The sequence below is a fragment of the Eptatretus burgeri genome, chromosome 19, assembly GCF_056783735.1.
Source record: "Eptatretus burgeri isolate ZD-2024b chromosome 19, Ebu_testis_v1, whole genome shotgun sequence".
Classification (NCBI taxonomy): domain Eukaryota; kingdom Metazoa; phylum Chordata; class Myxini; order Myxiniformes; family Myxinidae; genus Eptatretus; species Eptatretus burgeri.
Genome location: NC_140979.1, coordinates 460,120 through 482,273, shown reverse-complemented (window position 1 = coordinate 482,273; position 22,154 = coordinate 460,120). Strand labels below are relative to the sequence as shown.

Sequence of the window (22,154 nt, the reverse complement as noted above, 5' to 3'; positions counted from 1 at the left end):
AATGTCACGTTTCTGTTGGACATTGTTGGATTTGAAAGCCAACACACAGTGTGGAGCATGGAGAACGTCCGCAAAAATTGTAGGGTTAGGTTTTGGGTTTATGTTCGGGTTTGAATTCGGGTCCAGGCTAATAAAACTCACTATCAGTTCCTTTGAATGGATCCTGGATCTTTTAACTGTGTTCCTTTGTCCCCGTTTTGTCTGTGTGGTTCTTTCACCAGGAAGAAAGATGAACGAGCAGCTTTGCAGCAAGACACTGAGAGTATAACGCTTTCCGACCAGGAGTTCACCATGGTCAGTTGCCACCATCACCAAATAAATAACACTGTGGGTGAATGGACGGAAGAGATGGCGGGTAGAGCAAGGTTATAAGTGAGGGGAAAGAAAACGAACAGTCGACCAAGCTGCCTGTGGTGTACGAGAAGCGGACTTTGGGCCGAGACCTCTCCTGTCGATAGATTCCAATTATATAAAGTCACCTCCAGGAGATCTCGACTCCACCTGAAGCCCAAATGTACATGGCATCGATCACTGAGAGCATGTTTCAGGAAAACTTAAAGATTACGTGAAATGGATGCTGAAAAACTTGGAGCATTTCCGGTGCATCAAGTGAAACTGGCACCATGTTTGTTTGACGATTTATTTATTTTTTGCCATTTCACTGGGTCCGTTGGCGTAGAGATGTCACTTTGCGGCTCTCAGCACTTTACAGTGTTTGATGACACAGCAAGTTGTTCAAGTTTCTCCGTTGTAGCTGGGAGTCAATGCAATAAGACTTGCCGGTGACACTCATGTCGCCATTGAGTTGAACACCCGATGCATCGTGTGTCCGTCGCAGTTTCAGCCTCTACATCTTTACTGGAATATATATTTTTAAATAACTTTTAATCATCTGAACGGATCTTTCCTGCAGGACTCCGATGCAACAGAAATTGATGAGTACGAAGAGGGAGTGCAAGATGGGTCTGCGTTGGCCTCACTGGACCAGCATCCGCACAACTCTGTTCCCCTAGCTGGCCTCGGGTACAGGAAGGAAGGCTTTTTGAACCGGAAGCATGAAAGGGTCGCCCACAAGAAGAAAGTGTTTAGTCGGTGAGCTCTTCACTCCAACACACTCGTCCTTTGGCTGGTGTATCAGACGTGATGACCGACAAATTTCAGCAAAAAAAAAATAAAATTACTATTATCCCCCACCTACCTGCCCCCACACACACGTACACACCTTGCTGATGATGTCATGAAAGCCACAACTATGACTCTCAGCGTGGCTTCATTGAATGTTCATTTCGCTTATTTTAGATATAACTTTAAATTTCTCATGTTAATTTACAACTGCAAACGTTCTGCTAACTTACTGCTGATAACTTATGATTCTTACGTTCATACTGCTAACTTATTGCTGCTACCTTATTATTGCTAACCTATTGCTGCTATCTTTCTGCTGCGAAATTACTGCTGCTTTACCTCTGCTAACTTGCTGTTGCTAACTTACTACCACAGAGGCATCATGTGATTTTGAATGTCCAGGTCATGGCAGACGGTGTACTGTGTCCTGTACGGTCAAAACCTGGCTTTCTACAAGGACGAGACAAATGTCCGTGCAGGGACCAGGTACCACGACGAGTACCCCGTATGTCTGATCCAAGCCATCTGTGAGGTTGCTTCGGACTACAATAAGAGGAGGCACGTTTTCAGGCTCCGGTGGGTTAACTCTTCAATTTAAATCTTACAAAGGCTTTTGGCTTTCAAAGGCTGTTGGCTCTGACATTTCCACCGGATCTGATGCTTCTTGATTTACGAGTCATTTGTCGCAGGCTTCGTGATGGGAACGAATACTTGTTTCAAGCCAAGGATGATGTAAGTACCTGACTAGTTCCTCACCAGCATCTCCCAACACTGAACCTGGCACGACTTTCATAAATAATATAATTTGCTGTGACTGTAACATCCCCAGAGCGGTGGTTTAAAGGGATTTTTACGTGTAGTGTCTCGGCTCGTGGAGGAGCGAGAACACAGAATGGATCAGGACGTAACAGAAGGAAAACTAGAACAGTACTTGGAAGAGCACATACCTCTGCCAGCCTGAAAAGTTTACGTTTTGTATCCCACTGATAGGCCGGATCTGTATCCAGACCTGAACCAAAATCGAATCGGCTTCTTTTGTCACCTGACCAACTCATCCACCAAGTTTTGTCACAACTCGTCCAAAACGTTTTAAGATATCCGGCTCACAGACGGACAAACCGACAAACAAACAGACACGGGTGAAAACATCACCGTCCTCCACCTTCAGTGTTGGAGGTAACAACAGCACAAAGAGAGGAGGGGATTGACAGATTGTTTATTTATTGATATACTTGCAAATACTACCCGTCACTTCGCTGATGGTAATACTAAATGGGGGAGGGAGAAAAAGAGGGAGAGGTGGTGGGGGAGAGAGAGAGCGGGAAGAGTGAAGAGGTGTGAGGAGAAGAGGAGGGGAAAGGAGGGAGTGGGAGCGAGGAGGAGTGTAGGCAGGGAAGATAGCATGAGGTGAGAGGAAGGGAAGGCAATGTGCTGTGGAGCATTAATTGCAATTCATACAGTCTCATCAAAATGAATCTGCATGGAATAACAGTGAAGATTGAAACAAAATAATATCTGAAATCCATTTTCTACCGATCATGAGATAAGCATGGCCCAGAGACAAACTCCTGTCCAGACAGGTTTGAAGACAAACTCCCGTTCAGACATAAATAACGCCCGGACGCGTCCGGAGCCAAGCTGGTCGGAGACAAGCACCACTCGGACATGTCCGGAGACAAACTCGCTTCCGGACATAAACACCGCCAGGACACGTCCGGAGACAAACCCTGCCACATTGTACACATTTGTACAATTTGTACACATTGTTTATATGTACACGTTGTGATTTGTACACATTGTTTATTAGTACACATTGTTTATTTGTACACATTGTTTATTTGTCCACAATGTGCTTTGTCCACATTGTTTATTTCTACACAATGTGATTTGTGCACATTGTTTATTCGTACACATTGTTTATTCATACACATTGTTTATTTGCACATATTATCTATTTGTCCACATTGTTTGTTTGTACACATTGTTTATTAGTACACATTGTTTATTTTTACACATTATTTATTTGTCAACATTGTTTATTTGCAAACATTGTTTATTTGCACACATTGTTTATTTGTACACAATGTGATTTGTACACATTGTTTATTTGTCCACATTATTCACTTGTCCACATTGTTTGTATGTACACATTGTTTATTTGTCCACATTGTTTATTAGTACACATTGTTTATTTGTCCACATTGTTTATTAGTACACATTGTTTATTTGTCCACATTGTTTATTAGTACACATTGTTTATTAGTACACATTGCTTATTTGTTCACATTGTTTATTAGTACACATTGTTTATTTGTACATATTGTTTATTTGAACACGCTATTTGTAAAAAATAGTTGATTAGTCCACATTATTTGTTTGGACACATTGTTTATTAGTACACATTGTTTATTTGTACACATAGCCTTGTGTGTTGGCGCAGTGGTTCGGGCAGCGGCTTGGGATCCAAAAGGTCCTGAGTTCAAGCCCCGTTGGGCCACTGAATTAATACACCAGGGGGTTGACTCAGCCTGTCATCCTTCCGAGGTCGGCGAAATGAGTACCAGTGTACTGGCCCGGTGTATACCCCGGTTAAAATAGGTGTACCATATCCCTGTGTCGTAAGAGGCGACCAGGGTTGTGTCAGGAAGGGCATCCGGCGTAAAACGTGCCAAATCACTATGCGGATCATACGGATGATCCGCTGTGGCGACCCCTAACGGGAGCAGCCGAAAGAAGAAGAATATTGTTTATTTGTACACATTTATTTGAAAATTGTTTATTTGTACACATTTATTTGAAAATTGTTTATTTGTAAACATTGTTTATTTGTACATAATGTGATTTGTACACATTGTTTATTTGTACACAATGTGATTTGTATACATTGTTATTTGTACATAATGTGATTTGTACACATTGTTTATTTGTACACAATGTGATTTGTACACATTGTTATTTGTACATAATGTGATTTGGACACATTGTTTATTTGAACATAATGTGATTTGTACACATTGTTTATTTGTACACATTGTTTATTTGTACACAATGTGATTTGTACACACGGTGTTCTGTATATTGAAGAGAACACAGGGGAGGTATTCTGCACGACTGCGGTTAACAGAACATGTTTGTACACAATGTGTTCTGTTCACATCAACAATAGATGATCTCCAACCTTTACACATTTACCTCGACTTTTGATCAATGTTGACTTTTCAAAAATTGCACAAATTATTTATTATTATTTGACCAATTAAATCTCTTTGTCCATTTATCCAGTACTCTCTTGCTTGTCCTTCATTACAGGATGAAATGAATGGTTGGATTTGCACCATCGGCGGAGTTTCCGACGAATGTTCTTTGGACTCTCAGAGCAGCCGCGGCAGTGAGAGTGCATCGCTACCCATGAAGATCGTTCCTCCGGGAGTGACCTGTGAGAATGAATCTCTGCCCATTAAGATAGTGCCTCGAGGATCGATCAGTGAGAGTGCAAATCAACCCACGAAGGTCATGCCTCTGGAAGCGACCGGTGAGCGTGCAACCCCACGAGCGAAGGTCATGCCTCTGGGAGCGACCAGTGAGACTGAAACTCCACCCGCTAAGGTCATGCCCCTGAGAGCAAGCGGTAAGAGTGCAACACTCCGCACTAAGGTCTTGCCTCTGAAAGCGAAAGGTATGAGTGCAACCCTCGCTAAGATCATGCCGCTGAAAGTGACCGGTGAGCGTGCAACCCCACGAGCTACGGTCCTGCCTCTGGGAGCGACCAGTGAGACTGCAACTCCACCCACAAAGATCATGCCCCTGAGAGCGAGTGGTAAGAGTGCAACACTCCTCACTAAAATCCTGCCCCTGAAAGTGACTGGTGAAGGTGAAACTCAACCTGCTGAGGTCGTTTCTCTGGGAGTGACCAGTGAGACTGCAACTCCACCAGCTAAGGTCGTGCCTCTGGGAGTGACTGGTGAAGGTGCAACTCCACCCACGAAGGTCGTGCCTCTGGGAGTAACTGGTGAAGGTGAAACTCCACCAGCTAAGGTCGTGCCTCTGCGAGTGACTGGTGAAGGTAAAACTCCACCCACTAAGGTCGTGCCTCTGGGAGCGACCAGTGACAGTGCAACTCCACCCGCCAAGCCCCTGAGAGCGAGCGGTAAGAGTGCAACACTCCTCACTAAGGTCTTGCCTCTGAGAGCGACCGATAAGAGTGCAACTCTCGCGAAGATCATGCCCCTGAAAGTGACCGGTGAAGGTGCAACTCAACCTGCTGAGGTCGTTTCTCTGGGAGTGACCAGTGAGACTGAAACTCCACCAGCTAAGGTCATGCCTCTGGGAGCAACCGGTGGCAGTGCAACTCTACCCACTGAGGTCATGCCTCTGGGAGCGACCAGCGACGCGCACCAATCATCAGCGTCCGGAGATGCCAAAAATCCGGGCACGAAGAAAAAAGAGTTGAAGGAGAAAATTTTTCGCAACGTTTTCAAAAAGAAATGAGTTTGAATCCACATGAGCGTGCTTTACTGTCTGTCCGTGTCGGGAGATGCTTTCTCCTCCTTTTCCCAAATCGTGTTTTTATTTCACCACACAGGGGAAGTATCAACATACTTTCACTTGTTATTTTATTTTGGTTGTCGCTCATTTTTCTCGGTGGGACACTGGCCATTTCGGTGGAGTTAGTAAATGAGGATTTGGGTGGGTGTGAAACTGAGGATCCGAGTAAGGTTGGAAGGGTGGGAAACTGGGGATATAAGTGGGGTTGGTAGGTGTGGATCTGGGTTGGTAGGTGGGAAATTGGGAATGTTGGTCGGTGGGCAATTGGAGATGTTATTGGAGTTGGAAGGTGGGAAATTAAGGATCAGGGGAAGATTGGAAGGTGGGAAACGGGATATTGATGGTGCTGGTAAGTGGGAAACTGGGAATCTGGGTTGGTAGGTGGGAAGGTGGGGAATTATAGATCTAAGTGTGAGTGCTATGTGAGCAGTTAATGATTTGGGTAGGTGGGGATTCGGGGAAGCAAGGAGGGGGAATGGGTGGAGGTCAGTCGAGAACTAGTTTGGGTATAGCAAGGTGACCATGTGGAGATCTGGGTGTCTTATAAAAGTGTACCTGTAAGGTGTACCTTATAAAAGTAACATTTTAACAACATTTACCAATCAATGAATGTGGAGCCACATTAACATTTCACAGCTTCGTTTTCTAAACAATCATTTCGAATCATTGAGGTTGTTGAGGGTATCACTTGCGCAGGAAGGAACCTTTGTGGTTGACCTTTCACATGTCATCAAAAGGGTCGACTCACTCATGGCTAACCTCGTTGAACTGCATTCCAGGTGAGAGCTGATCTCACCACAACGGACACGACCCACGAGTATGACTCAACGAACCCCGTAAATCATGCTGCGTCTGATTGTCGGGTATTCTAACCATTTATCAATTGTTTTTCTTTCTTTGATACTACTTTCATCTGCTGTACCCTTTTGAAGCCCATGGAAATAAAGATAATGCTCTGTAATTTCCAGTACTTCACAAGAGTTGTTGGTAGTGCTCCGAACCTCTGACCGATGCATTGTTCTGTTGAACCTAAACACCACGGTCCGGTCTTGGGAGTGAGGATGGACGAGTCGGGTTCCGTAGTTCTGAAGCTCTCAAAAGGAGGTTGCATTTTGGTGTTACAGAAGAAGGGAAAATACAAAACAACAGCAGGTATAAACTAGTAATAGGTGTCCACAACCACCCTCGACCATGTCGGGAGAGGCCATCACTTTTTCACCTTTATTCGTTTTCTCCAAAACCGCTTGAGCGATTGGCACGAAACTTTCAGCACAGGAGCGCCTCCCCATGGAGAATGTATAAACACGGTTACTTGATGATAGGATGGAAAATGTGGATGCTGTTCCAAAAAACATGTTTTCTGTCGGCATGGGTTGCGGGGTGTTTCACGTATCAGCAATGAACGGACTCGACCTCGCGACGTCTTCTGAGAAGAAGTAGTTTCACGAGGCAGATAAATCAGGATTAAAACTGCAGCGATCACCAGGAAAGACTGAACAAAGGATGAACAGGTAAGAGAGGAGTATTACAGCAGGTGTCGTGGAAAATTAAATGGGGAAGATTTTACTCTTTTTTTTTTGTGTGTCTCCAGTCACGGCTTGTGGAGGAGCCACAAAAAAATAAAGATCCACAAAATTTGTGGTTTGGAACCACAAAGTACCAAACAATGCTTTAAAGCACTATGTCGTAAAGTACAGTTCTGCAATTTACACTGTATATATATATATATATATATATATATATATATATATATATATATATATATATATATATATATATATATATATACAGTTAACTACTTTCTCTGCAGTGTGACGTCATTTCCTGGGGAAAAAAGTACCAAAACCACTAAAAAACATCTAAAGGTACCAAAACGGACCAAAAAATTTGTTTAAATTTGGCTCCTATTTGTTTATTTTCGATCGTACAACTTTTGAGCACTTTATGAACTCAGCTGTTCACACCGTACACGATGATATCAATTTTGCATCATGTATAAAAGCCGAAACGATTGGTCATTTCATTTAAAAATGGCGCCCCACCATGCATGTCCAACAAACATGATTTTCTTTCCCCCTGCTATCTCCAAAAGTATAGCAGCCACGAACATGGATGAACACTTTCTGATTGTGATTCCCTCATCGTGACCCACTTGGGGTCAAATAACGTTACCCATCTGCATTCGGCGCTGCTACTCAAGATCTGAGTCTCGATCACATTTGGAACTTGAACCTGGACTGCGAGAGCTTGGCCATGCTCGAATGTCCCCGATCGCTCTGAGAACTTGATCGAGAGGAATCCTCGTGGTTTGTCACTTTGTAATCTGCGAGTTCGCACTGAAAAGTAACGATGTCGTTTTCATCGCGGAGTTTCTTCAGATAAAGGAATCGACGGACTTCTGGGCAAATGGAATCAAGCAAGTCGTTCGCTCAAGCTGCAAGGTCTTTGGTTCACGTCACACCAAGATGAATCTTTCATTTCGGACCATCGGAGATGGTTTACATCACTCGTTCCTGTGTGTAAACTGCACCACTCGTCACCTTGGTATCACCTGCAATACGTGCTGGACCTCGTTCGTTAGACACTTCAGAATCGGTGATGAACTCTGGACAAAGTAGAGAAAGGAACGACACAAACATATTAATCATATTAATCATATTAACATTCACTCAAATACCTACAGAGGGTAAAAGTACATGGTAAGATCCCAACAAAGGCTTTCAGTAAAGTTTAATGAAAAAATCAAAGAACAGGAAACGATTCAAAGTGCAGGGAAGGATGAAGGATGAAGGAATAAGGAAGGTTTAAAAATAAATAAATGAATGAACTGCTTTTAAACTCGGCAATCTTTGGTTGGCTCCTTCACACCAACCTTGTTAAGGTCAGGATGCAGTACCCTGACCTCCAACCTCCTCCAAAACAGGAACAACCTTTCAACTCGAAAAAAAAAAGTTTCACATCAAACTCAACAACAATACAATTAATTACAACCCGATGAAGAAGACAGGAACCTAACCATCTAGAACTCCTCTCCCTCACCCCCCTCTCCCTCAACCAAGTCGACTCCAACCTCCTCATAGTCCTTCTCCAGCGCGGCGAGGTCCTCCCGTGCATCCAGAAACTCTCCCTCCTCCATTCCTTCGCCCACGTACCAGTGCACAAAGGCGCGTTTGGCGTACATCAGGTCGAACTTATGATTGAGTCGTGCCCAGGCTTCCACAATGGCCGTCGTGTTGCTGAACATGCACACGGCCCGCTGGACCTTGGCGAGATCACCCCCAGGCACCACGGTCGGAGGCTGGCAGTTTATGCCGACCTGGGAAGAGGAGAAGCGATGGTTGGTAAGTGAGCACAACGGCACAGCCGCAATTTTCTAACAGGACCCTAATGGCTTCCTGACGGACGTACCTTAAAGCCGGTAGGACACCATTCGACGAATTGGATGGAGCGCTTCGTTTTGATGGTCGCGATGGCGGCGTTCACGTCCTTGGGGGCGACGTCTCCGCGGTACAGCATGCAGCACGCCATGTACTTGCCGTGCCGAGGGTCGCACTTCACCATCTGATTGGCCGGCTCGAAACACGCGCTGGTGATCTCGGACACCGACATCTGCTCGTGAAAGGCCTTCTCAGAGGAAATAATGGGTGCGAAAGTGATCAATGGGAAGTGGACCCGCGGGTAGGGCACCAGGTTCGTCTGGAACTCGTTCAGGTCGACGTTGAGTGAGCCGTTGAAGCGTAACGAGGCGGTGACGGACGAGACGATCTGTGCCATGAGGCGGTTCAGGCTCGTGTAGGTCGGACGCTCGATGTCCAAGTTGCGACGACATACGTCGTAGATGGCCTCGTTGTCCACCATGAAGGTGCAATCCGCGTGCTGCAGCGTGGTGTGGGTCATCAGAATGGAGTTGTACGGCTCGACCACAGCGGTGGACACGTGAGGTGCCGGGGACACGGTGAACTCCAGCTTGGGCTTGTTGCCGTAGTCGATGGAGAGGCGCTCCATGAGCAGGGCGGAAAAGCCCGAACCCGTGCCGCCCCCTAATGAGTGGAAGATCAGGAAACCCTGCATGCTTGTGCACTGGTCCACCTGGGGTTCAGGAAGTAGATCACATATATTGGTGTTGAGAAGATTTATTCACTAACAATGACAGGACCTACAAGGGGACTTCCTGTTGGTTCCTTAAACCTCCTGTGGACTCGCCTGTCGCTGCTGGACCATCGGGAGGCCATAACGTCCCTCCAAGTCGAGATGAGATAAATAAAATATTGAGAGGTATTTTGAAGAAACGATTCTTTCCGGTGTACCTGCTTACGGATGCGGTCTTCAACCAGGTCCACGATCTCCTTTCCAATGGTGTAGTGGCCCCGTGCGTAGTTGTTGGCTGCATCCTCTTTACCCGAAATGAGTTGATCGGGGTGGAAGAGTCGTCGATAAGTACCGGTGCGCACTTCGTCTGAAGAAGGGTTACAACATGAAGGTCAGTTACCTTACAAACTGGAAGTTCAGAAAGAGGAGTACAAGGGGAACATAAGGAGGACGACGAAGAAGGAACTTCACGACAGGTTGCCCACCGATCACGGTCGGTTCCAGATCGACAAAGATGGCACGAGGAACGTGTTTCCCAGCACCGGTCTCATTAAAGAAGGTGTTGAAAGAGTCGTCTCCACCCCCGATGGTCTTGTCACTGGGAATTTGTCCATCAGGCTGGATCCTGTGCTCCAGACAATAGAGCTCCCAGCACGAATTTCCCACCTGTACGCCCGCCTGGCCGACGTGGATGGAGATGCACTCGCGCTGCGGGACACACGCACACAACGGTGATCAAACACCGGCCTCGCGACTGTTACCAAACCACAAGGTCTTGGGACGTCGTGCTCCAGATCCATAAATGTCGCGAAAAGGTCCGAATCCCGAATCACGAAACGTTTTCAGGTCCCAGGTTCCAGGTCCGTGGTTTTCCTCCTCCAAGGAACCTGAAAAATCCCATCGCTCAAAGCTCATTGGTCAACAGAAATCACGTGTTCATTTTGAACGCACAAAATGGGGTCAACGTTAAAATAATAAATAAATAAATAATGCTTGTGGTAGTAATAGTTTCACATTTTACAAGAAGTGACAGGAAATTCACGAAGGGGGAAAAAAAATTACTGTTTTTAACAAAGGAATCGATAATTTACTAAACAATCAAAGTGTTTTACAAGGAACAAAAGAACGAGGATCCGAGAACAAAGGCCTAAATATCGATAAATAAATAAATCATCAACAAGTACCTCAGGGAGAGGAGGCCGCTGATGGAGGGTCGGTCCATGGGAATGGAGGTCGTGGCGGGTCGTGTGACGACCTTAACCAAGTAAACTTCATTAAACCGAGGATCTCAACTCACCATGTTTTAGTGGATGAAAGGAAATGTTCACGAACACCACAATAGCCTTGGCTTCCAATCAACGATTCTTCTTCTTCTTCTCCTTTAATACTCTTCTTCCTCTTCTTTTTTTTGGCAGCACGGGATTTCGTGACGTCATGAGGATGCGTTTGAAAAAATAAAAAAAAATTAGTGTTTAACGTTTTATTAATTTACACCCGTTTGTTAAAAAACTACTTAAACGTTGAGGTAACCGGTTGTTTTTGATAACTACTGTAACGGTTTTACCAGTAACTCGCGAAGAGTGGGCGAGCTATCGCCGGCACCCTGGCCAAATTCTACATTCTTGCCCGAACCTTAGTCGAACGTCGGGCCTGGCCAGCCGGTTCGTGAAAGACTTGAGAAAAGCTAAAGAAGAAGAGGTCGTGGTGAGCTGACTTCCGAGCAGAAGGAAAACGAGCTCACCCAAACGATGGGGGTGAACAGAGCGGAATGTTTGTGAAGTACAACATGACGTCATTTGATAAATAAATCGTCAACGAAGCGTCAGGTTAAAAATGGCGAGAATAAACGAGAAAAGATCCTTCGTCCCATTGGGGGGATTGTGAGGGGGCGTGGTCACCATGACGCGATCGTGAATGAGATACGTCAGGGGAGGATTAGGAGGGGGCGTGGTCACCATGACGCGGATCGTGAATGAGACACGTCAGTGGAGGATTAGGAAGGGGGCGTGGTCACCATGACGCGAATCGTAAATGAGACACGTCAGTGGAGGATTTGGAGGGGGCGTGGTCACCGTGACGCGGATCGTGAATGAGATACGTCAGGGGAGGATTAGGAGGGGGCGTGGTCACCGTGACGTGGGACGTGAATGAGACACGTCAGGGGAGGATTAGGAAGGGGGCGTGGTCACCATGACGCGGATCGTGAATGAGACACGTCAGGGGAGGATTAGTAGGGGGCGTGGTCACCATGATGCGGATCGTGAATGAGATACGTCAGGGGAGGATTAGGAGGGGGCGTGGTCGCCGTGGCGGCTTGATATCAGAGCGCTGAGGTAAGGGGTGAACGAGTGGGTGAACACACTGGTTTGGGTGTGCTAGCCACGGCGGCTTCATCTCAGCACAAGGAGGGGAGAGGTAAGGATGGACGAGGTGGTGGGTGAGACGAACACCTCTTGTAGTGGGAGCACAACCCCATGAGACCTGTTCTGATGAATTGGACCAGATGTTGTCCGTCTTGTTCAGGTACTTGTGGAGAATAAGTTTTACGTTTTAGTGAAAATGAGGGATTTGGGGGAGGGGGGTCCGTGAGCCCCGTTTCCGGGGTCGATAAGGCCGTGGAGAGCACACCTGTGAGAGGAACCCAATGCCGGTGTGTGGATATAAACGGTGAGAGAGGGTCGGTTTAGGATTCCGCCCGTGACGTCACACCTTGATGGGATGGACGTCCACCTTGGATCCTGATGCTCATTTCATCCTCATGAAAAACTCTCAAGGTCCTCGGGGGTTTGAAGATCAACGATTGGAGACAAAATGAGTGACGGAAACGTTTTCGGGGGGAAACTGTGGAGCAGAATGGTTTGGGGTCTTGTGGGAGAAATTCACACCAAGATGGCGGGACGTGTCACTCGGTGAAGATGGGAACGATGGTCACGTGACGTGTCACTCGGTGAAGATGGGAACGATGGTCACGTGACGTGTCACTCGGTGAAGATGGGAACGATGGTCACGTGATGTGTCACTCGGTGAAGATGGGAACGATGGTCACGTGACGTGTCACTCGGTGAAGATGGGAACGATGGTCACGTGACGTGTCACTCGGTGAAGATGGGAACGATGGTCACGTGACGTGTCACTCGGTGAAGATGGGAACGATGGTCACGTGACGTGTCACTCGGTGAAGATGGTCACGTGATCTACTCATGTCGGGGAGGGTTTGATTCACGATCAATGAACAGTTATCAAGGAGGGATTCTGTGTGTTCAGTGATCAATCGGTTTATACACAACTCGGGCAGAAATACTCGTTATCGGCGGACAGCACGGACACCGCGGACAAAATGGCGGCGAATGCTTTGTCCCACCGTCGCACATTGACCGAGTGTGTTGAATGTTACGGGATCGTCCTGTTTCGTACTTTTCCCGGACGTCATATGTGTCCATGCCGTGTCCCACCATCATGTCCGTGAGACATCGATGTCCTACCCCAGTGGAGGGGGGGTGTGGTGGGTATTGTGGAGGGGGGGAGTGTGGGATGGTAGTGGGTATTGTGGAGGGGCGGTGTGTTGGATGGTGGTAGTGGGTATTGTGGTGGTGCTGGTTGATGGGGGATTTTGCGAGGATGGTGGAGGGGGAGAGACCCTGAAAGTTTTAGCGTCCTGGTTCAAATCCTCTCCGAGGAGGACATGATGACACGTCCGTGTACATTGTTTCCATTATAATCCATGGTGGTTCATTTGACTTTCACACATTTTTTTAGTTTAATGTCGACGTTTCCTGAGCATTTGGGTTCTCCATTGAAGCAAAAACATAAACATAGACATGGACCCTCAGACAGACAGACATTCAGACACACACAAACAGGGACATTGCAAGTCTCGCATCCCCTTGGGGGCGAACCTAATAACAGTGGAGAGGAGAAAAAAAATGCGGGGTGGTGAGTGAAAGGGAGAGAGGGTTGGAGGTAGAGAGATGGGGGGGGGGGAATGGGAGAAGAGGAAAATATGCCATGGCATCAGACGCCCAACAAAAACAGGCGTTCTGAGCCGGAGGTCCAAAGACCTCCACAAATGACCGAAGTGATGTTTAAATTTAAACCTCCTTCATTGTTCAAATAGAACCCGAAACTGTCGTAAAAATCAGGAAGACGTGAGCAAACAAAACGGTCTCTACCCCCCCCCCATCCGACCGCCTTCCTGGCACACAGCAAGTCCCATTCATTGGGCGCCCACTGTCCGTGGGTAGCGCCATCTTCTGGGCCAGCTTGTCCTCTGGGACGGGTTTTCACTGAGTGTTGCACCCCTCTTCAAGACCCAATAGCCCACTATTACGCCATGACCTGCAGCTCGTGGCCAAAATGACCCGTGATTATGTCCATTTGTGCCACGTGCTACAAACCTTCCACCTGGCCTCACCTGGACAATATAACCATCCCCTCTTCTGCTCTAATGTTTACAATCACCACCTCCTCGGCGCGACATGTTTCCGTACAACTTATCTCTGACAGATCCCTAATACTGGAGGAAATGTCACCTACTCGAACACACAGACAGACCAAGCTATTGTTACCACCCCATGTATGGATCCTCCTTCGCCCCTCTTTTTCCACAGAACAATACAGAATGTTTGTAAAATCATAGAAAAGAGAACACTATACGTGTCCGCTCCACCGGTGAGAGACTTGTTCATGAGGATGTGTGTTTATGGATTTTATTCACCAAACTCTTCTCTTTTAATCAGTTGGTGTTTCAGTGCAGATGATGCAGGGACCAAGCCGCGGTGCTCCATCGGCCGCGACCCCGAGTGCATCTCAGCAAAGCATCGTCCGGCTTCCGAAAATGCTCTGCAGTTCCAGAAACACCGGCAATCCTGAACAGAAACAACAAGTGGAATCCAGATACGAACGGCACAACATCAAACAGCAACAAGATCTCATCAGAGCTCAACAGGGAGACCGAGTCGACCGGAGACACCAACGAGAGGAACCGAGACGCCAACAAGATGAACGCAGTCTACAGCTGTCCGAACGAAGATCTTCCGGACAGAACCTCCAGCAACAAACACAGAGACACATGCAAGGCTTACTCGATGGACCATGCCCGACCAGTACAACGCACTCCTCAAGGGTGGACCCGAACACAGGGTCACAATGCAATGCGAGTCAGATGTTGTACTCTTCGTCATCATGGATGGACTCTAAAACCGGGTCACGTATCATTGAGACCACGATGATGCAGTCTTGGTCTTCAATGGTGGAATCTACCACTGGGTCACATCCCACTCAGCGTGCGATATTACCCTCAGCGTCATCACGACGGGACCACAACACGGGGTCGCAGCCGATTCAGGTTGTGGTGTTGCCCTCACCGTCATCACGACGGGACCACAACACCGGGTCACATCCCACTCAGCGTGCGATATTGCCCTCAGCATCATCACAAAGGGACCACAACACCGGGTCACATCCCACTCAGCGTGCGATATTGCCCTCAGCATCATCACAAAGGGACCACAACACTGGGTCACATCCCACTCAGCGTGCGATATTGCCCTCAGCATCATCACAAAGGGACCACAACACCGGGTCACATCCCACTCAGCGTGCGATATTGCCCTCACCGTCATCACGACTGGACCACAACACCGGGTCACATCCCACTCAGCGTGCGATATTGCCCTCAGCATCATCACAAAGGGACCACAACACCGGGTCACATCCTTCTCAGCGTGCGATATTGCCCTCACCGTCATCACGACGGGACCACAACACCGGGTCACATCCCACTCAGCGTGCGATATTGCCCTCACCGTCATCACGACTGGACCACAACACCGGGTCACATCCCACTCAGCGTGCGATATTGCCCTCACCGTCATCACGACGGGACCACAACACCGAGTCACATCCCACTCAGGGTGCGATATTGCCCTCAGCGTCATCACAAAGGGACCACAACACCGGGTCACATCCCACTCAGCGTGCGATATTGCCCTCAGCGTCATCACAAAGGGACCACAACACCGGGTCACATCCCACTCAGCATGCGATATTGCCCTCACCGTCATCACGACTGGACCACAACACCGGGTCACATCCCACTCAGCGTGCGATATTGCCCTCAGCATCATCACAAAGGGACCACAACACCGGGTCACATCCCACTCAGCGTGCGATATTGCCCTCAGCATCATCACAAAGGGACCACAACACCGGGTCACATCCCACTCAGCGTGCGATATTGCCCTCAGCATCATCACGACGGGACCACAACACCGGGTCACATCCCACTCAGGGTGCGATATTGCCCTCAGCGTCATCACGACGGGACCACAACACCGGGTCACATCCCACTCAGGGTGCGATATTGCCCTCAGTGTCATCACAAAGGGACCACAACACCGGGTCACATCCTCATCAGGATGGGATATTCCACTCATCGTCATCAGGACGGGACCACAACACTGGCTGGCACCCGATTCAGGTTGTGGTGTTGCCCTCAGCGTCATCACGACGGGAGCACAACACCGGGTCACATCCCACTCAGGGTGCAATGTTGCCCTCAGCGTCATCACGACGGGACCACAACACCGGGTCACATCCCACTCAGGGTACAATGTTGCCCTCAGCGTCATCACAAAGGGACCACAACACCGGGTCACATCCCACTGAGCATGCGATATTGCCCTCAGCGTCATCACAAAGGGACCACAACACCGGGTCGCATCCTCATCGGGGTGAGATGTTGCACTCAGCGTCATCACGAAGAGACCACAACACCGGTTTACACCCTCATCAGGGTGCGATGTTGCACTCAGCGTCATCACGAAGAGACCACAACACTGGGTGGCATCCTCATCAGGGTGCGATGCACTCAGCATCATCACGAAGACACCACGACACCGGGTCGCATCGTCATCAGGGTGAGATATTGCCCTCATCATCATCACGGGGGGGCCAGAACACCGGGTCACATCAAGATCAGGATGCGATGTACTCAAAGTCATCGTGGGTGTAGTCCACAAGTCTTCGCTCCCTATCAACCGGACATGAAATGATCACCCTCTCCAAGACCACCATCAAAAGGATCACCATCTCCAAAACCAAGACCTTCGAGCTAATTCCACCGTTTTTTAATCTTTCGTTCGCATCACATTTCTACGTTTGTTCACCTGTGAAGTCTTTTTTGTGTTTCAATCAGGATTTGATCCTCAATTTCTCCACTTAGTCCGAGTTCACCTGGAGTTAACTCCTTGACTTGTGATCCTTGTGAAAAGTTAGTACCACCAATGTGTTCACCTTGCCAGTCCCACAGAGGAAGTTCTTGGAAAAACACAAACACACATTTTTGTCTAATTCAGTGTTGCGATGCTGATACTTTGGTGTTTTCATCCAAAAATCTGGATTCCAGGTTCTCATTGTGGAAACAATTTCGACATAACGGTCAATCCTTCTACTCACGAGTAATAAAGAAATTGTACCACTGGACCTGCAGCTTATCTGGGTCCTGGCCTCATGTTGTAACTCAAATTTGGTGGAATTCTGACTGGTGGGTCTGGAGAAGATTTTTCAAGGAATTTGTGTGATTTTACTGAGCTGTGAGGTGAGAGTGTGACGTCATGTCTTCCAATTGTGGGTATATAATGAGAGGAGGAGTGGTGTTCAGGAAGAGGGGTGGTGTTCAGGAGGAGGGATGGTGTTCAGGAGGAGGGACCATGTTCAGGAGGGACGGTGTTCAGGAGGAGGGACGGTGTTCAGGAGGAGGGATGGTGTTCAGTTGGAGGGTGTTGTTCAGGAGAAGGGACGGTGTTCAAAAGGAGGGATGGTGTTCAGGAGGGATGTTCAGAAGAAGTGATGTTTCGGAGGAGGGACGCTGTTCAGTGGAAGGGGCGTGGTTCAGTGGAAGGGGCGGGGTTCAGTGGAAGGGGCGGGGTTCAGTGGAGGGGCGTGGCTTGGTGGGTGGGTGTGACTTCACAAGCCTCTGAGTTGCCATTCACGACAGTCACGTCTCGCGAGATCGAGTCGGTCGGCCTTCGTGAACATCCCAGGCCTGTTTAACCCACAAACACACGGGGACCCCAAGATCCCCACGGCGCTCGATCGGGAGGACATCACGCCGATCGTGTTCAAGGAAACTTTGTTCTCCTTCCAACCTCCGGATCCGCAACACGTGGTTCTCTGTCGGGTGGAGAGACACGTCCATCGCGAGTCTTCTTCGTTATCCGAGTCGTCTCCATTGTGCTCGCACGTGATGTCGGAGTCTTCCTTCCGGCGCACACTGCACTCTCAGCTCGAGTCCACCATGATCGCCGGTAGCGAGTCTCCGTCCACGAGCGATGAATCTCCGTCCTCGTCCGCAGACGCGATCCCGTGCATCTCTCGGCGTCTCGTGGGAACCCGCCGGCACGACCCCCGTCCGACATCCTCGAGTACCTGGACCCCGTTACAGGTGTCCTTGATCCGCGACGATCGCAGACGTGTCGGCACGGTGCGCCTCTCCACCTTATACTTTCCCGAGTGCGAATCTCTCTTCCTGAAGCTCATCAGCGTCGAGGGGGCTTACGGGGTCCGCACGGACCCCCGACACATCGGGTGCTGCGTGAGTGTGTGCCTCATTCCGGGGAAGCTGCAGAAGCAGCGAAGCGCCGTCGTGCGCAACACCCGGAACCCCGTTTTCAACGAGGACTTTCGCTTCGAGAACTTGTCGTCCAGGACCACCGATCTGGAACACCTGTTCCTGCAGGTGAAGGTCGTGAACAAAGGAGGAGCGGAAATCAAACGGGACACGAAGATCGGAAAGGCCAAACAAGGTGTGTCGTCTCTCCTGACGTCACCTGCGAGGAGTCACAAGGGGTTCCCTATTGACTCCATTCTTTGAGCCATGTTTCCTATTGGCTCCATTCTTTGAGCCATGTTTCCGATCGGTGCACAAAGCCGTTACACTGGGGCTCTGAGCCTTGGTGTGGAGTGCCGCTCGCGGATTGCCCGGCGTGTGTTTGTCCCGCTACGAGAAGCATCGAAGCGTCATTTTGTGCGCGTCTGCACGTGCGAATGGGAGCTCCTCGATTCCAAGTTCCACAAAGACCAGCTCTGGGCCAAGCTTCGTACAAGAATACTCGAAAGGAAGGGTTTTCTCTCTATTTTGTGTTCCCTTCGTGCGTATTTGAGTCTGTGTGAGGAGGCGCCTCGATTCTCGGATTTATTGTTTCATTATTGTTCTCATCACCCTTTTGAATTATTGTCCTTTGTAAATATTTGTGTATTTCCAATAAAAGTTTTCCTTTTAAGAAGTTGAAGCTGTGTATTTGCAGGGTTCGAGTACAAACCCCCCTTGTGCCGTGCCCCTCCGCCCATGAATCTCCGAGTCTCGCTCGTCGGCCTTGAAGGGAGAAGCTTTGCCATCCGTCCGGGCAGGGATTACTCCAGCTTGCTCCAGGGCAAAGCTTGAGAGCAATGTGTTGCAGGATAGTTTTCTCTGCTTGAGAAGTTGATGACGTTCACGAATCACTTCGGAGTTTAAGGCGGGACAATATTCTCGAACCGTCGAGAGGGATAAAGAAATTTGGACTGGACCTCATGCACTTTGTAGTAGTATCACCCCACAAGGCTCTTTAATTTTACTTATCTGATTATTATCATGATTTTTGTAAATACTTCATTGTAAAAACAATTGCAAACACTTATTATTATTTTTTTTAAATGTCTTTTAGTCTCCCTCTCTCTTTTCATCTGTCTTGGTCGTACTTTGTCTTTAAAATGGTCCACCTTGTCGACTGCGGCTCGAACCATGGACTTGCAGAGATGAGGACTGCGCCACAAACCCCCCTCCTTCAAATTCCCTGCCTTCCTTCCCGAAAGTTCCTGAAAGTCCCTGTGATGTCCATCTTGTATTCCCCGTGTTCCCCGCCCCATCCCTCTCCCTTCCACAGTTCTCCGAACGTCTCTGTTCCCCACTGTTTTGTCCGTCCCTCTCCCACCCCTCCTATCTCATTCCCCCTTTGTGTGTTGTGTTGTGTATTAGCTCTCTTACGATCCTTGACAATGCACACAAAAAAAACCAAAAAATTCCTTTTTCAAGACTTCCATCCCGTCCAGATCCTTGCTCTGCTCTTTTCTCTTCTCATAAGTTGCTTTGGAGAATTGTTCTAGTTTTCAAATTGTCACCGAATCACTTCCGTTACTCCGGTTACCACTGGTGCGAAGTCGGCGATCTTCAACTTCCAGGTTCTCTTGACTTCCTTTTTCAGATCCTGGTGTCACATTTGGTTCGTGCTTCCAAGAGATTCCTGAGACTGGGACGTTGACGTTTTTGCACCTGTGTCGGTGGATTGCTCGATATACCTTGTTGTACCTTTGTGTGTACAGGTGTTCTGACATGATTATTTTTATTTACATCCCAAGAGAAGGTTCTGGTGCTTTCTGTTTCTACATTACAGAACCTGCACCTGTCCTTACTGACTCCATCCTGCCATCTTATTGAAGCCGATGGTCTCGTGTCCTTGGCGTTGGCTATTTAGGATGACTTGTTCTCCATCCCAGTTAACGTGCCATCTTGTACACCACTGTAAAGCGCTTTCTTTGTCTCTCCCTAACTCTGTCCACATCTTTTTTACAATCCTCCTGCTCTTTTGTCGTTCTCCCATTTGTTGATGTATCTTTTTGTGTTTTTCATTTCTCTTCCTTGCGATCGATGGCGCTGAATTCGCTGATATTTCCATCCCATGTGCGGCACCTTCGATTCGCACCTGTTCCTGGAAATCTTTTGCTTTGATGTATTATTTGATGTCTCGATACAGATGAATGATTCAACGCTTTGTTGCACACAGAACACTTGTAAGGTTTCTCTCCGGTGTGTATCCTTTCATGTGTTTGTAAGCTCGATCCTTTTTCACACATCCTTTTAAACACGATGAGGAGGTGAAGTGTTTGTCGGAAACAGAAAACTTGTTTGCCTCGTCACTTCTTTGGCTCTGCTGTTGCAAGAAATTGATACACCTGTCGCAGTCGTTGTTTGCGGACACGACCCTAAATTTCTCAACATCCTGACGAACAGTCTCCGTCAGGTGTTGATTGAAAGAAACTTCTCTGTCGACCGACGAGGAACAGTTGGCACGTGAAGACGTCTCCGCAAAGAGAAAATTGAGCAAAAACATCAATAAATGACTTTTATAACTTGAGGAACGGCACTCATCGAGGGCATCGTGTCGCGTCGCACGTTCATTCTGAGCAAGAATACCATCCGTTAACTGAACACACCACTATTAGAGCCCCCTGACATTACGGGCCACATACCCGCGTCATCCATCCACTCTATGACGTCACATAGTTTGTTGGCTTGGGTTATGAACGTCAATTAACCTTTATAGATTATATTTTCACACTTTCCTCAATTAAAAGAAGTTATAATTAACTATAAATTATTTAATTAGAGAGGTGCTCATGAGAGTTCAAGTCCCTGACCTTCAGTGATGGTGTTTTTCGTGTCCTTTATGATGTTTCACCAAAACAGATAAACAGTCGGTACAAACACACCTATCACGTGACAATTGTTTCATAACAGTTTTTTTTACAGCAGGTCAAAGGTCGAGGTCACAGCTTCAAGTTAAAATTTCGTGCAAAATAATGTTGGGGTCAAACTTTCAACTTGAACTTGTGACTTATATCCATCGAGCAGAATTAATTAGTTTCCTGGTAAACTCTCACTAACTCTGCTTTACAAACAGCTGACTGGTTTAGCGGTAACTAAGTTCACCCTTCACACATTTAAATATAATATTGAACATAATTTGGCCTTTAGGTTGTCACAGGACGAGCGAAAACTTTCATCGTGGTGCTGCATCAGTGAGTATACCTTCGTCTGAAAGCAAAGGTAAGTCGCTTGTCTTCTCATCCAGTGATTCCTCGAGGAGGTTAAAGATGCCACTGTAGTCCTCAAGAACAGGCCATTGTGCGCCGGTGCAGAGGCCCATCATCACAAGTAAATCTTCATCTGATTTGGTGTAAACGAGATTAAAGAGGAATCGAATAATGAATGAAGTGATGAGGTATAAAATGACGTCATACATGTACAAGAGAGAGGGTAACACGTCATGGATGGGATTTCCATTCACAATTCAATTCCGGCTCCGCTCCAGACATCGTGACATTCACTAAATCATGAGTTCCTGTGTTAATACACAGCACGGATCAGCACGTGAACACACAAGTTCTCGGTATGGAGTGAACGTCACATACCGGGTCCGGACCCCTTGTCAGAATTATTTAATAGTTAATATAAGGGGAATCCCCCGACAAACTATCTATGGACCCGCCAATGTACATTTGTGACGTTTCACGACCATTTAACATGTGGATGCATCCAAAGGGAATCACAGCCACGCCCACTTAAAGCCACTCCCACA

The 22,154-nt window shown here is 47.7% G+C and overlaps 3 protein-coding genes across 6 annotated transcripts in view; 2 read left to right on the top strand and 1 right to left on the bottom strand.

Annotated features, from left to right (window-relative positions):
• Positions 1–104: 104 nt before the first annotated feature.
• Positions 105–6,631, top strand: LOC147008346 (uncharacterized). Its single transcript, XM_085865090.1, has 5 exons — positions 105–294; positions 914–1,092; positions 1,528–1,701; positions 1,815–1,857; positions 4,435–6,631. The coding sequence occupies exons 1-5, from the start codon at positions 157–159 to the stop codon at positions 5,611–5,613; spliced, it is 1,713 nt and encodes a 570-aa protein (XP_085721216.1). The 5' UTR covers positions 105–156; the 3' UTR covers positions 5,614–6,631.
• A 1,751-nt stretch (positions 6,632–8,382) lies between these two features.
• LOC147008345 (tubulin alpha chain, testis-specific-like) lies at positions 8,383–11,633 on the bottom strand. 2 transcript variants are annotated; one of them, XM_085864703.1, is made up of 6 exons: positions 11,392–11,633; positions 11,057–11,160; positions 10,245–10,467; positions 9,978–10,126; positions 9,079–9,759; positions 8,383–8,986 (listed from the first exon to the last, which is right to left on the bottom strand). In XM_085864703.1, exons 2-6 carry the CDS (start codon positions 11,057–11,059, stop codon positions 8,690–8,692), a joined length of 1,353 nt encoding a protein of 450 aa, XP_085720829.1. In that variant the 5' UTR covers positions 11,060–11,160; positions 11,392–11,633; the 3' UTR covers positions 8,383–8,689. The 2 variants fall into 2 exon arrangements, with proteins under 2 accessions (XP_085720829.1, XP_085720827.1); XM_085864701.1 differs by having other exon boundaries at positions 11,057–11,633.
• A 426-nt stretch (positions 11,634–12,059) lies between these two features.
• LOC147008344 (cyclin-dependent kinase 6-like) overlaps positions 12,060–22,154 on the top strand; it is a 30,838-nt gene continuing 20,743 nt past the window's right edge. Inside the window, exons 1-2 of one of the 3 annotated variants that reach the window (XM_085864669.1) lie at positions 12,060–12,174; positions 14,508–17,641. In XM_085864669.1, coding sequence (XP_085720795.1) covers positions 14,513–16,771 — 2,259 coding nt within the window. In that variant the 5' untranslated portion in view covers positions 12,060–12,174; positions 14,508–14,512 and the 3' untranslated portion in view covers positions 16,772–17,641. Of the gene's footprint in view, positions 12,175–14,507; positions 17,642–22,154 lie in introns of those variants that run through there. The other 2 variants (XM_085864670.1, XM_085864674.1) reach the window with 2 other exon arrangements.